At 46.7% G+C, this 15,096-nt stretch overlaps 1 protein-coding gene across 1 annotated transcript in view; it reads right to left on the bottom strand.

The window, feature by feature from the left end:
- The window catches only part of Loxhd1 (lipoxygenase homology domains 1), a gene marked incomplete in the record, with an annotated part of 174,362 nt that overhangs the window by 46,112 nt on the left and 113,154 nt on the right, over nt 1-15,096 (bottom strand). The window contains 4 exon segments of the mRNA XM_017796306.1: nt 2,221-2,375; nt 5,873-6,035; nt 6,658-6,774; nt 11,119-11,300. Of these exon segments, the coding sequence (XP_017651795.1) occupies nt 2,221-2,375; nt 5,873-6,035; nt 6,658-6,774; nt 11,119-11,300 (617 nt within the window).

Below are 15,096 nucleotides of genomic sequence, written 5' to 3'. Positions count from 1 at the left end.
GTTGGATGGGTTGACTGGATGAGTTGATGGGGTCTAGGGTTGCGGAGAGCAGGTGAGTTTGATACAGAGGCAGACGAGGAGGGCTGAATGGTAACTGAGCTGACTCAGCTGATCTGAGGATACTTGTGGGGAGGCTCTCTGGGATGAGGCAGCTGATTGAATGTGGGCAGGAAGAGGGCGATGATAGAAAAGGAGGGTGGTGTGAAGAATGAGTGTGTCCTGGCTCCCAGAGCAAGTGGCTAGAGAAATAGAAACTTTAAGATGCTCAGCAGTGAACTTAAGATCACGCAAATAGTAAGTGAGCCAGAGGTAGCTTCATCTCTCTTTGTGGGGCACTAAAACCAGAAGAGCTGGGCATGGTGGCTCACGTCTGTAATCCCAGTACTTGGGAAGCTGAGGCAGGAGGACTGTCATGAGTTCTGAGTTAGTTTGGACTACAGAGTGAGACCCTGTCTCAAAACCCCTAACAAAATAAAATGAAAAAAAAAAACAAAAATTCAAAACAACAACAAAAAACAGGAGGAGACAGTGATGAAGGATGAGCAGACTTAAGATGTAGCAGTTGCTGAGAGACAGAGCTGAATCTGGACCTAGAAAGCCGATCACATCATTATTATTTATATTTTTATTCACTTATCTCTAAACACATATTTATTGAGCACATATTCTTTTCCAGACTCTGTTATGAACAAAAGTCTATCAGGTGCATGTGGCACACTGCTGTTATACCAGTATGTTTACCAGGTGCCAACAGCAGGCATCCAGGTGTGGTCAGGGGAGCACTTAACAATGCCATAAGAATGGCCAGCATGGGGAGCCACTGGGTACTGGCACTTCATGTGAGTGTGTGAGTGTGTGTGTGTAAGTGTGAGAGAATGTGAGTGTGAATGTGTGACAGCGTATATAAGTGTTTATGTATGAGCATAAGTGTGTGTGAGTATATACATGTATGTAAGTGTGTGAGTATGTGTGAGTGTTTATGTGAGTATAAGTGTGTGTATGAGGGCATGGGAGTGTGAGGGTATAATGATCTTCCTGTGGTAGGCAGTATGCTTCTATCTCTTTCTCGGTTCAGAGGCTGAATTGGCAATTTTCTTACTATTCCCACTTTGGAAGCAGGAAGTTGAAGTTAAAGGCAGATGGTATCTATCTAGATGATGGGTAAGTAAATGGGACCACTCAGACCTGCCTTCCAGGACCCAGCAGCCAGGCTGGGGCTCCTTCCACAAGCCTGGCACTTATAGGACACCCAGGGCTACTGTCCCAGGGCTAATCTCCTCCTCATCAGTACAAGTGGTTCAATACAAAGGGGCCTGCTGGCTGAGAGTCAGACTCAGGACACAAACAAGTGGTCAAGAACCAGACTACAGCTAGACTAGGAGCCAGTTCCCTGACTGTTCTCCTTGGAGATCACCTGGCATGTGGGGTTTCAGGGAGATTTAGGCACATAGAGAAGAAGGAAAAGAACTGAGGGGCAAGTGAAGGGCGAGGCAGAAAGGGCACAGGGAGGGGAGAGAGCTGAAGTGGTAGGGGGAAGCGAGCTGGTGGGAAGGGAAGTTTGGATGCATTTGCCCTTTTGGTGAATCACAGCACATCAGAGGTGGAAGAGCCACAAATACTGGTCACATGGTTTTCAAGGCTTTCATAGCCATAGAATCTTTTGTTTAATAGAGAACATGCTTGACCCTCAATAGACAGGCCAGGTCAAGGTGAGTCCACCGGGATGATAGCAAAGGGCCCTTTTCTTTCCCAGTATCACCCAGGGCTCTATACAACATGATTTAGCCAATTCATATCTAATTCTTCATGCTGCAGTCAGGGAGACTGAGGTCAGCAAGGTTGAACCAGACAAGGCGCTGAAGGCAGAGTTAGGCCTCCAAAAAATCAAGTCTCTGGCGGGCCAGCTTCCACCTCTCTATAGCCTCCTCCTCCATCTGCATGAACCACTTACAATGAACTGGCTTCCTGGGAAGGCCATTTCCATGTAGAGAGAGCCTGGAGCTGAAATCCACCTTCTACTCCACCCCACCCATATGCAGAACCCAGAGGAGTTTGTTGGCTGCAAAAGGGGGATAGTCTATGCTTTAGGGGAAGGGCAAAAGTCCAAAGGAGGATGCATGACACCCCACAGTTCCAAGACAGCTTCACAACCTGAAGAGCTGGCCGGACGATGGGCCCAGGGAGGGGAAAGGCGGAAGAAATCCAATATGCCCTTCCTACCGTTCCTCTCTCAAACTTGTTGGTACGGTTCTCTGACTTGCCAAGGTACCGCTCCCCAGTATCCCCGAGGTCTCCGTAGATGGTGATGTAGACTTTGGCATCCGTCCCTGCTCCAGGAACATTTCCTGTGAAGATCTGCACCGAGTATAGCACAACTGGGCATGAGGTTGGATGGACAGACAGACAGAGGGAAGAGAATGGTAACAGCACATTAGCTCTAGGGAGCGGGACTTGTAGGTGTATGAAGGTTTGGTCCAGGCCTGTTACATAGACTTGTCCTCTGACTGGCAAGCTAGATGCCTCCTTCCCAAGGTTGGTTGTACCTGCTTTCCCAGAAAGAATTTTAACAAGGTCCCAGGCGGCAGCATCCTCCTTTCCCAGGCTTGGCTATGCATGGTTGGCTACGTGCTGCATGGAGTCTCTAGTAGGGAGACCTCCATCTGATCTGGGCTCAGGAGGCTCTCAGAGAACCAAGGTGAAAGTTTTTGGAGTGTCCTTCAATCTACCAACCCATACAGATCCAAAGAGACTGCCTTAAGGTTCCTCACTGCGGCCACTAAATCTTCCTATTTTGTAACACACTGACAATATGAAGCTTTCCCATCTGATTAGTGTTGATCCTGATCTGTCTAACAGGGTTGAGGGTATGTGCAGTATTTTTCAAAGACTAGTCACCCTTCCTTATTTTTATTTACTCTTTAGCCCACTGGTACTCCTCACTTTGCCCCAGCACTCCAGGAAAACTCCTCTACTTAAAGCCACAGTGGCTGATGCCCTCTCCTTTGTCTCTTTGACCCCTGGGAAAAGGCTCAATACATATCAGCATGACTATTGGTTTTGTTCTGCTGCTGTGGGTTCAGCAAGGAAGATTAGAACAACTGCTTCCCAGCTCTGTAACAAGCGAGATTATTTGTGCTTTTATTGGTGCTAGGAAGGCTTTGTTCCCCTCTCTGTATCCCTCTGTCCTGGGAGACTTGGGGTTTCAAGTCAAGGATCACAAGACTTGGCTGGGTTGTTCACATGGGAGCAGTATAGGGAAGATGCTTTGAGTGTAGTGGTGGGTAACCAGGAAGAGGTAGGGTTCCTGCAGTAGTGTTTCTGGTCACTCTGAGAAATGGTCCTGAGTGTTGGTATAGAATCAGAGTGACAACGGCAGTGCATGATAGGGCAACATGGTAGGTAGCCTAAACTGAGGGCCTTTCCTGTGAACCTAGGAGACCTTATAAGACCCTAGAAAAAGGTTCTATTCCCTACATTGAGGTAGGCTTTCTTACCAGACGCTGTTAATGGGCCCACAGCCACCTCTATCTCAGTTTGACAAATCAAGGTACCATGGGCAGCTTGCACCTACGGTCAAGGACATGTGTACCACACATCATGTTTCCTGGTGTACTCTGTACTCTTCCTTCCCCCTGGAGTCCATAGCAACATGCCTCTTTCTGCCTGTCTGAACACTCCTCCTTAAGGACCTTCTTGGTTTCTATCTTCTGCCCAGCCTGTGGACACTAAATGTCCCACCTACATCCCTCGACTCTCATTTTGCACAGCTTGGCTTTATTGTCTTTGAGTTCCCAAGTTTATATCTCTAGCTCAGGTCCCTCCTGTACTTTAGACCCACAACTGGTGGTCACCTCCACTGTGACTAGACTGCGGCATCACAAATTCACACAATCCAAATGGAACTCAGCCCCTCTGCACCCAATTTCTTCTCCAAACTCACTTCCACCTTCCCTCTCCCCATAGCCCTATGTCGCCAGCCCCTGGCACTCCAAATCTCCTTGTTGGTTTGTGAAACTTGATGGTCAGAGGCACATCCTTTGATGTTGGCAGGAGCCTGAGACCAATCCCACTTGCCCCTGCCCTGCTCTGCTCAGCTTAGTGCAGAACCAGCCATCACACAATGTACTGCGCTAACAGATTAAACTGTCTCTTTGTTGCTTAAAAAGCCAATGTTGCCCAAATCTGTTGGGCCAACACCAACATGAAGGAACATTAGGAATCCAGTCACAGCTTAGACACAACAGTCAGCTGTCTTATCTCACTATCCCCTCCATTTCTGGCTGCACTCAGTCCTGCTGCACACATAAAATCATCACAAGGTGGGTGGATCTGTTAGAACACTTTTTCTAGGAGCCCTTGTCCCAGAGTGGGATGCTCTGTGACTAATGGCCTTCCAACACCCCTACGCCACCCCTGCTGCTTTCTCTGGTCCTTTGGGACTTAGGAAAACTGATTCAGCTTCTGGATGCTGAGCAACATAGGTTTGCAGGATTCTCCCCCTCCTATCCCAGAGATTATTTCTTTAGAAACCTCACTAGGCTTCGATCAGGTTCTGTGGTGTGTGGTTTATATCGAATAGCCCAAGAGTGCTGTAGGGACAGTGGTCTAGGATATTCTCTGTAGTTCAAGTAGAAAAGGGACTCATACCCCTGACTAAATAGCCAAGGAAACTTGGGGAAAGGGCTGTGGATGGGGAGAAGCACGCTCTTGGGCAACATAGCTCAGATTAAAGGGATGCAGGAATTATTGCTGCTTTACTTCCAGGGGTGAAAAATGAAAACAAGTTTGTCACCTTTCGACTCTTATTAGCAGAAAAATCTGCTCCCTCCTACACCACCCCACCCCCGGCCTTGGGTTTTACTGGAATCTTGGGTTTTGAGTTTTTTTGAAAATGGCAACACCATGAATTTGGGCCAGATTTCGAAGTTCTTGTTGCTTCTATGGTCTGGGTATACTGCCCTGCTGAAGAGGCTCATGGGAATCTTTTTATCATCAGTGGCAGAAACTTTTGCAGATGAAATTGAGTTTTGAAATAACTAAAGCTTATTCAGAGCTAAACAGCAGGTGGATAACATGAACAATACTATTCCTAGTCAAAACATAGGTGTCATTACCCATGTGGTATGGAAAGATGCATGTTTGTGTGTTTATGCACACGTATAGTACATCAAGAGGAGGAGGAAAAGAACAAGAAATGCACCTAGCACTCGGTACTTTTTAGATGGGTAGGAAGATAGCCAAAAATCCGATGGTGTCACTGAGAGCAAAAGAGAAGCACAAGATGTAGGTGGTGAGAATGATGCAAATCCTGCAGAGCAAAATCACATCCACAAAGAATGGGTAGTGGTAACTGGCTGGCTCAAACATACCCAAGACCTTGGACACCCAGAAGCTACACCCAGTCTCTCTCTCTCTCTCTCTCTCTCTCTCTCTCTCTCTCTCTCTCGTCCTTTTGCAGTGCCAGGCAAACCAAGGTAAGTACTCTCCCACTGAGCTATACCCCCAGTCCTACACTGTTTCTTAATTATTTTTGGAGCAATTGGATCCAGCAAGATCAGGAAGGGCTATACCAGACAGATGGGTAACCAAATGAACTGAACTGGCAAAAAGCCAGAAACATGGAAATCTGGGCAGTAGACAGCCTGTTTGGATGCCTTATACTGTAGAACTGAGAAAGGATTTGAGAACAAAGCTTGCAGTGAAATATTCAACTTGGACAAGCAATCTCTGTAAGTCTCAGTTGCCTAGTGATAACATAGGCCATCTTCCTGTGTGAGAAAGCTCAACCTAGCCCAAGAAAGGTGCTCCACAAGGAGGAGCTGTCGTCCTGGAGTCACCTGTGGTGATAAAGGCCACATCCCCACATACTTACTGTCCAGAGGCTCCTCCACTTCCTTGTACACTTGTCTTAAGGACCCGTCTTTCATGTACTTCTCGGTAAAGATGTCATAAGGGACCAGTTCTCTGATGGTTTTCTTGTCATCTTCAGAGGTGGCAAGCCATCGATCACATGGGAAAGTCAAGGTCTCTGTACCCTGGAGTGAGGAGGAAAGAGGAAAATTAGCCTCTAATGTGGAAACTCCCAACTGTAGTGATGCAGCTGCTAATACTCATTAGAACTCGGGGCAAAGATGATGGTGGGGCCTCACATTACAAAACCCTGGGGGGCCTACCTGTACAAGACCTAGTCTTGAAGGCTCATACAACCACATTAGGAGGAGCTAGCTCATGAAGTCTGAGCTTCCAGACTTGGTTAAAAATAAATATCTGAACCCTGTCCTAGAGATTCAGGGTTAGTGAGTAAAGGGGTCTGTGGTTTTAAATTCATTCCATGATTGGCAACTGTTTCCTAGTTGAGGAATTTTGCAGTTTCAAAATGTTTTCCAAGTTGTTCAGAGTGGATTTTCTTTTGGAGTTGACCCTGAGCAGAAGCAAAGACATGCTGGTCACTGGTCATGTGGCCTTGGGGCTTGGGGCAGAAACATAGCTACCTAAACTCTTCTCCTTGATGACTGAACCAGGCTCTAGAAGATTCTGCCTTGGACCTGAGCTAGTTCATGTGTTTTGAAGGTTGAAATAGCCAGCAAGCAAATCTGCCGTGAACCAGTTCTAGAAGAGGGCAGAAGGAACAGTGGGACAGACCCATCAGAAACTCACATCTTTATCTGGGAGGAGCCTGCGGATGTCCACGTGGGAACAGTGCCATCCCGGATTTATGCCAGTGTTGTTATGGCCAATCCGGATTTTTTCAATGATTTCGCCCACATCTTCTAACTTCAGAAAGGAGAAAAGGCACGTCATGTCAACAGAAGGCCTCAGCTACACTGAGCCTCCTTGGACCATCCATCCTTGGATTCCTTTGAACTTCTGAGGGTAACCCTACCCGGAAGTCTCCACTGACCAGCCAGGCTGAGTCTGGCCTCTGCACACCATGTGATAAAGCTTCCTTCTCCAGCCCTACTTAGTCGCTCTGTCTCTGGCACTAAGCTCACCCCACTGCTTTTGGAAGTGTCTTAGTTTTCACAGGGAATCACACCTCCCCTGTCTTCCATTACTTGATGCCATAGCAACTCATTCTCTGAGAGATGAACTGGGTCTCAGAAGAGGAATTCTGATCCACTTACGCTCCTGGCTTACTGGGCGGACCATGTTCAAATCCTCTGATCCTTAACCCCCTTCCCTGTCATCATTCCTTTTCTGGGCTCCCCCAAATTCCAGTCTCTCAAATTTTACATCTTCCCACAGGGCCTTTGCATATGCTCTACCTGCCCCTCACTTGTCTTCTTTCTTACTTAATCATGCCTGCCCAGTATCATTGTCGGGTCTTAGTTCAAAGATCACTTCCTCTTACCTCCTTAGGAAATCCCTTGGACTTCCCCCAAGAAGGTCAGATCTCTCCTGATGGGCTTTCACAGCTTGGCATAGCTACCCCTCAAGCACTTCCTGTAGTCATAAGTTTTGAGTTTGTTTTTTTAAAGGGGGCACACCACCCATCTCTTCCATGGCTTGATCATGCCCACTCCTCCATTGGAGGCCACAAGGGCTAGCTGCTAAGTGCATGCCCCAGTGAGGCCCGAGCTGGGCCTGGTGAAGATGCCATCTCTTTCTCCTACTTGGAGTCTCAGACTGGTGTGTAGAAGACAGGCTCCATCAGGACTGGCAGTCTCCCAGCCCTTCACAGCCCCTCTAAAGAGTCAGTGAGGTGGCCAGACACTGGGTAGGACCATCCATTCACACAGCACATGTCTACCAGTTCCCTCCCTCCTTCCCTCCTGACTGCTAATACCTTTCAAGTCCCGACTCCCTGAAGACTTGTGCCTCCCCAACCTCCTACCCCCGTTTATACATGTCACACTCTCCTCTGAAATGATACTGTCCATATCTATCCCCACCTTGCCTTGTCCATAAAAGAATCTGGGAAATAGCAGGATAAGAAGTAGATAAGAAAGTTGGAGCAGAAGGAGAAGAGCAAGGAGATGTCACGACATCTGGATGCCCCAGCTTGTGGTAGGTCCATGGAATTCCTACCATGAGGGCTAACAAGTGGAACTGCAGAGCAGTGGGGTGCCTATAGATTTGAGTTTCCCAGTAGCCCTCTGTGAAAGTAACTGCTGATCCTGCCCCATCAGCTCACAGGTGCCGCAAGGCATAGTTGGTCCTGGCATGAACAGAAAGCTCTTGATGAAAGATGTGTAGGTGATTGAGTCATTCACCAAACATGAAACTTCCATGGATGTTGACAGAAGTGGCCTGTGAGTAAACTGGAGCTGCCTCCAGCATGGGCTTCCTCCTGCTTTTACCCCACTGGCTCTTGGCAGTCAAGGGGGCCATCAACACTGCTTGGGGATGCCTCCCTCCCTCCCTTCCACCCTCATCCTTCCCATTCCAGCCTTGGCTCTGTCTCCGTGGCCTGTGTAATCTTAGGCAAGCCCTGCACTCTCCAAGGACTCAAGGTGCTCATCTGAAAATTGTTGGGAATGGTGTCTTTATCAGCCAAAGGCAGGTGCATGACTGGTGGAGCCCCTTGAGGTCATCTCTAGGTCAAAGATCACAGCATGGTTCTTTTTGTTATCTGTTCTTTAGTTCTAAGTGCCCAGTCAAGCACCACGCTACTGCGGATGCTGCAGCTGCCACAATCCCGTTTCCCTCCCCTGACACCCGACTGCCTGCCACCTGCTCTGGATCAGAGGACAGAATCCATGGCCACAACAGTCCTTGTAGGCCTTACAAGCTCTGAGGCTCTGAGCCACTAAACAAAGATGAGTACTTTCGGGCTGGCATAAGGGTAGCGGGCATTTTTTTTTTTTAACAGATTCTGTTCTTTCTTATCTGAGAAGCACAGATGCCCTAGGTGATATCTGTGGTCCACAGCATCACCACTGATGACTTCACTGCCTGAAATGACCAGGAGATGAACAGTTATCTGCCTCTTCCTCTGCCCAGGGGATTATTTCTCCTTTTCTGTCCCATGGCTTTGGGGTTTGAGACGTGTGGGCCTCTGGCTTCAATGGCATTTCTGTAATCTTAGCCTTCTCACCACTTAGTATATGTCCCAGTTGTGATTCACTAGAGAGTGAGGAGGCCTTCAGAGGACTACTAGTCAGGAGTGGTGGGCCTCACAGAAAGGTTCAGAGGACATGAGCATCAGAAGGGGATCCTGGCATTCTCCTAGAGGATGGGGTGAAAGCACTGGCCAAGAAGGCTCTAGAACTACTGACTATAGACCCTGGCTCCACTACATGATGTCACCTAGCAAATTGCTGACGTTTCTGGCTCTGGGTGTTTACCTGTGAGATGGGATTGTTCTGTTGCCTCTTGGAATATCCTCTTGGAAAGGTCATAAGGATTCAGTGAGTTGGTATGTATTGAGTGCTTAACAGGGCTGGCATGGTAGAAGTGCTCAGGCCTCCTAGCTCTCAGCATTCTTCTCCCAGTCAACCCCACAAGACTGGCCACACAGAGAGGGACTCACCTTTCAGTGCTCAACCCCTTACCTGGGGATCCATCAGAAAAGAGAAGTAGAGAAGTGGGGAACACAGGCAGGGGAGATAGAGGCTAGGAGGCAAAAGCCTTTACATATATTTCCAAGCTTTCACACTTCCCCAAGACCCAGATAATTGTGAAAGAAAAAAAAATAGCAGCAAATTAACTATCAAATTATAATTGTCTATTTGTGGGGACTCATTGACGAAAGTCCCCAGAAGTCCTGCTGAGGAATAACTTGGGCACTGACAGCATCATGCTCTGTGACTCATGCATCACATGCATCTTGGGTGGAGAGATGTTGCTTTGTGTAGATGAATGAATCAGCCCTAAATTTTCCTTGCTAAATACTCAGAAGAGGTGATAGACCTCCTACCAAGGTTGACTGCTCCCGGAGAGGGTGGGAAAGAGCAAGGTCCCTGGGCAGCAGATAGCTGAGGTCAAGGGCATGCTAGAGACTCTGTTTCCTACTAGAAAGTAAGGAAATGTCAACACTGGTCCCCACTACTATAGAGTTGAGACTCCCAAGGTTCTTGGCTCTTCTCCCAGGCTGGCTTCATTCCTACCCTCTACCTAAGTCCGATCTTCTTCCTCCTGTGCACCCTGGACAAATATCAAGCTCCATACTGTGCCTGTTTCTACCTCTGGACCACTGGGCATGTTGTTCCCCTCCCAGGAATGCCTCTCTTCCCTGTCCCAAGAATGCAAACTTTCATGCCCAGCTCTAAGCCATCTCCTCAAAGGTCTTTTCCTCCTCTGAACACCAGTAGCAAGCTCCACCCACTTGGGAGTCTACTGCAGTGGGTGAGAACATGCCAGTTCTCCTGGGTTTTGACTTTGTTTCCACTGTATGCCGGCTGTGTGCTGTGGGGGAAGCCACTAACTTTGCTGTGCCTCAATTTTTTCCTCTTTACCCAGGGAAAAGCACAGCACAGAATTACTATAAGGGTCTAGTAAATGAACACAGATAAATCCTGTGGTTATGGTGATCACTAGACTTTCCATCTTGTGTGGAGGTCTTGGCTCCCCAATTGTACTGCAAGACCCCTGCAGGCATAATCTGGGCTCTCTCCTTCTGTTGTGTCTCCTGCCCAAGCTAGCACACAGAAGAGAATCTAGGGTAGGCACAATGAGTTCGCACTGCAAGGAGGTATATGGGATTTCCAAGGTCCTGGGACCCACGTCCACAAGTAAACATCAGACAACAGAACCTCTTGGCCCAGACCTGATAGATACTGTGAAATATACAGCAAGTTTTGTATCATGCTGGCGATAGCCTGAAAGCCAAGCAGGACACCTAGTCCAACGTGACCCCTGGTAGTAAGATTTGCACTGCCTAGGGGCTCCAGCCTGCCGGGAAGCCCTACTGCACTCATGAATAAGGATGGTACAGGCATGGAGATACCCTGTGGGTATCATGCCTCTCATTTCCTCTGACTCCTGGCATTTATCATCACCTTTGCTCCTGAGGCTTGTTCTGGAAGGCCAGGTCAGCTTCATCACCCTCCTGCCTGACTGGACATATGGAGACCCACAGAGGCTGGACAAGCTGCTCATCTCCCACCAGCCACAACCCATCTAGATGAAGGATTGCTCTGACCCAGTCCCTCCATGGAAGCACACTGAGCCAGGTACCTCCACAATGAAGCGGGAAGCAGACTTCCTCTTAAAGAACAGCTTCTGTTCCCTCTTGTTGGTGCACAGGAACTTCTGCTGGGTGCACACGGCATCACAACCATAGATAATGATGAAGATGTTGGCATCAGTCCCAGCAGCAAAGACATCACTGGTGTAGAGGGTGATCTCATAAGGGACAACTGAGAGGGAAGGTCAGAAGGCAAGACCAGGGGAGAGAAAAGAACAGAAGACCACACAGTTGAGATAAGCTCTTCAACAGTACCAGTGACCTTTCATGGGGAGCTTCTCATGCCTCATGTCTACAGAAAGCCTTTGATCCTTCACACACCATGGATCTACTATAGCAGACTGGCTGAAGATATAGACTATGGAATTCAAAGGGTCCAGGTTCAATTTTAGGACCTAACTTGACTATCAGTGTGATTTGGGCAAGTTACTCATGAGCCTTAGTTTCTATTAAAGTTACCTCAACATGAGGTTTAGCAGGATTCCCTGTGACCAGAAAGTTTAGATTTCAGGGGCAATCACCAGTCAGGTCAGCCAGGCTGCAGTGGTGAGACACCATTCTCTTCTCAGCCTGTCACCTGCCCCTCATTTGTTCCAAGCTGGCCAGCCCTCCTGAACCTATCAATGTCACACCTGGCTCCTCATTCAGGTTCCTTGACTTTATAGACATCTCCTGTTGGGGAGTGGCCGGGAAGACATGAGAGATTCACTAGAGTTTATTTAGTAGCCCCAGGGACTATGTGTCCTTAAAGAGTTAGCACATTGGAGTTGAACTGCAACTGGCAGTTCTCGAGTGCAGCCACCAGTATGAAAAGTGGCCAGCATGTCTCCAAGGACCTTCCCACCAGGAGCTCTTAAGGGGCTTATTAAAATGAAGATTCCTAAACCCTCCTCAGATTGTCTACAGAGTGGGTCTAATTCACACTTCACACTGTGGTTTGAAGCCAGTCATCTAAAGCATGTAGTGTCAAGCTGTAGGCTGAGATTCATCAGTGGGTTGCGAGATGGGGTTACTAAGTGGTCAGTCGTATTCTGAACAGAAAATACCATTGTAGACGTTTGGCTGCTGCACCCACTGCGCTTTGACTCCTAGAGCCTCATTCACCCTTCCAGCTCCCCCACCCCATCTCCCCTCCTAGCAGGGGTACTGACACATTTCCTGTCTTGGCACCCCAGACCTCTGGACTGACCTCTTGGCCCAAACTCTCCACTGCTTCCTGATTTTCTGCATCCAGACCAAACCAATTCCTTCCTCTAGTCCCCACTTCCCTTTGCATCTCTGGGCAGCCCAGCCTCACAGCTTCCTGGAGCCAGCAGCTTGCCTGGGTAAGTTTGGCTGCATGCCCACTGCGCCTTGACTCCTCGAGCCTCATTCACCCTCCCAGCTCCCCGATCCCATCTCTCCTCCTAGCAGGGGGACTGGCACATTTCTTGTCTTGACACTCCAGACCTCTGGACTGACCACTTGGCCCAAACTCTCCACTGCTTCCTGATCCTTTGCATCCAGACCAACCCAATTCCTCCCTGTAGTTGCCAGGAGCCCTTGAGCCTCTTCTCACCCCCACCTCCCTTTGCATCTTTCCTGGGCCCTGCTCCCAGGATAGACCAGCCCTCAAATTCCTGAGGCCAGTATCTTTCCTGGCGGGATCTAGACCTTAGGAGAAAGCCTGAGAGCAGCTGATCCTCATCTGACTTGGGTCTCTGTGGGAACTGCTGAGCAGCAAGATGAAAGCAATTTGGCCACTCTAATATAAAATCAAAAGAGAGAACCTGAAGCCTAGACCAACCAGCTTTTCATGCCCAACAAGTAACCACAAAGGCACATAAAGATTACAAAAAGAAGAAGACCTAAACCCAACAAAGGAAGGCTTGAGTCCCACACAAGAACCAGAATCTACAAAAGAAATCCACATGTCAAAGTCACAGAAAAAAAATAACATGAAAAACCAAAATAATATCTCCCCACAAGTACAAACGGTCCTCTAGAGGAGTACAGTGAGAACCCCCTAGAGATAATGCAGGACATGGAACTCAAAAGAACAATTATAAACATGATAAAAGAATTCAGTGAATTTAAAGAACACACAAAGAAAGAAATCAAAGAACTGAAAGAAGATAGGGATAAACTTCTGAATGAATTCAGAAAAGAGAAATAGTGAAGAAGGCTCAGGCTGAAAATGAAGAAGGAAGCGAAACACTCAGTAAGCCAATTAGCAGTGACAGGAGAAAGCCTCATCAATAAGATGAATGAAATGGAAAACAGACTATTAAGACTGGAAAATTAAGTGGACTAATTAGACCACTCAAACAAAGATTATGAAAATGTTAAGATAACACCAGAATGGAATATGCAGGAATTGTGTGACACCATAAAAGACCAAACTTATGAATCATAGGCATACAGGAAGGAGAATCTCAGGATAATGGTATGGACCAGATCTTCAACAGGATTATAGAAGAAAATTTCCCAAAATTAAAGAAAGACATGCCCATACAAATACAAGAAGCATATAGACCACCTAATAGACAGGACCAGAAAAGAAACTCTCCACAGCACATCATAGTAAAAACACTAAATGTACAGAACAAAGAGACAATACTGAAAGATGCAAAAGAAAAACAAGTCACACACAAAGGAAAACCCATCAGAATTAGAGCTGATATTTCAGTGTAAATTATGAAAGACAGAAGAGCCTGGACCAAAGTATTCCCAGTTCAAAATGACCACAGATGCCAATTCAGGTTACTTTACCCAGCTAAAATGTCTATTATAGTCAAAGGTGAAAGAAAATCTTCCATGGTAAAAATAGGCTGAAAGAATTCATGTCCACAAAACCAAACCTTCAGAGAGTTCTTGAAGCAATACAAAGAGCTGAAGAAAGGAATGACTATACCCAAGGGGTTACAGAAAGGAGTTTAATGAAGGTATAACTATGGAAATGCACAGCTATACCAAGAATGTAAACAGAAATAGAAACGACAGGAATCAACACACATCTTTCATTAATAACTTTAAATATCAATGGACTGAACTCCCCAGTCGAAAGACACAGACTAGTTGAATGGATTAAGAAACAAAACCCATCTTCTTGTTGTCTGCAAGAACTCATCTCACTTTCAAGGACAGGCGCTACCTTAAGGTGAAAGGATGGAAAAATTATACCAAGCGAATGGTAATAAGAAAAAAAGCAGTGTTGCAATTCTAATATCTGACAAAATAGACTTAAACTAAAACTAATCAGAAGAGATAAAGAGGGCCACTTCATTCTGATCAAAGGAACAATTGACCAAGAAGATATTACAATCATGAACATATATTCACCAAACTCTGGTGCACCCAAATTCATAAAATCAGTACTATGGGACCTTAAGAACCAGATTAATGCCAACTCATTAATAGTAGGGAACTTCAATGCCCCATTACCTCCATTAGATAGGTCAACAGGACATAGAATTAATAGAGAGACATCTAAATTAAACAATACCATACATCAAATGGGCCTAACAGACATCTACCAAATATTCCACGCAAGCACCAAAGCTCCAAGGAACTTTCTCCAAAACTGACCATATACTGGGGCACAAAACAAACCTCAACAAATACAAAAAGATTGAATTAATTCCATGCATTCTATCAGACCACAATGCAATAAAGCGTAAAATCAACACTGGAAAAAACCCTAGTAACTAGATGAACACATGGAGATTAAACAACACACTCCTGAATGATGAATGGGTCATAGGAGAAATTAAGAAAGAATTAAAAGTATTCCTAGAACTAAATTAAAAGGACAATACAACACAACAAAACCTCTGGGACACGCTGAAAGAAGTCCTTAGAGGGAAGTTTATAGCTCTAAGCACCTACATCAAAAAATCGGAAAGAACACAAATAAATGACTTAACACTGCAACTCAACACACTTGAAAAGCAACAGCAAACAAAACCCAAACCCTGCAGACAAGAAGA

Source organism: Nannospalax galili, unplaced genomic scaffold (genome assembly GCF_000622305.1).
Source record: "Nannospalax galili isolate Female #2095 unplaced genomic scaffold, S.galili_v1.0 scaffold169, whole genome shotgun sequence".
NCBI lineage: Eukaryota > Metazoa > Chordata > Mammalia > Rodentia > Spalacidae > Nannospalax > Nannospalax galili.
The sequence above is the reverse complement of the archived record's forward strand: the minus strand, read 5'-3'. Positions and strand labels throughout refer to the sequence as shown.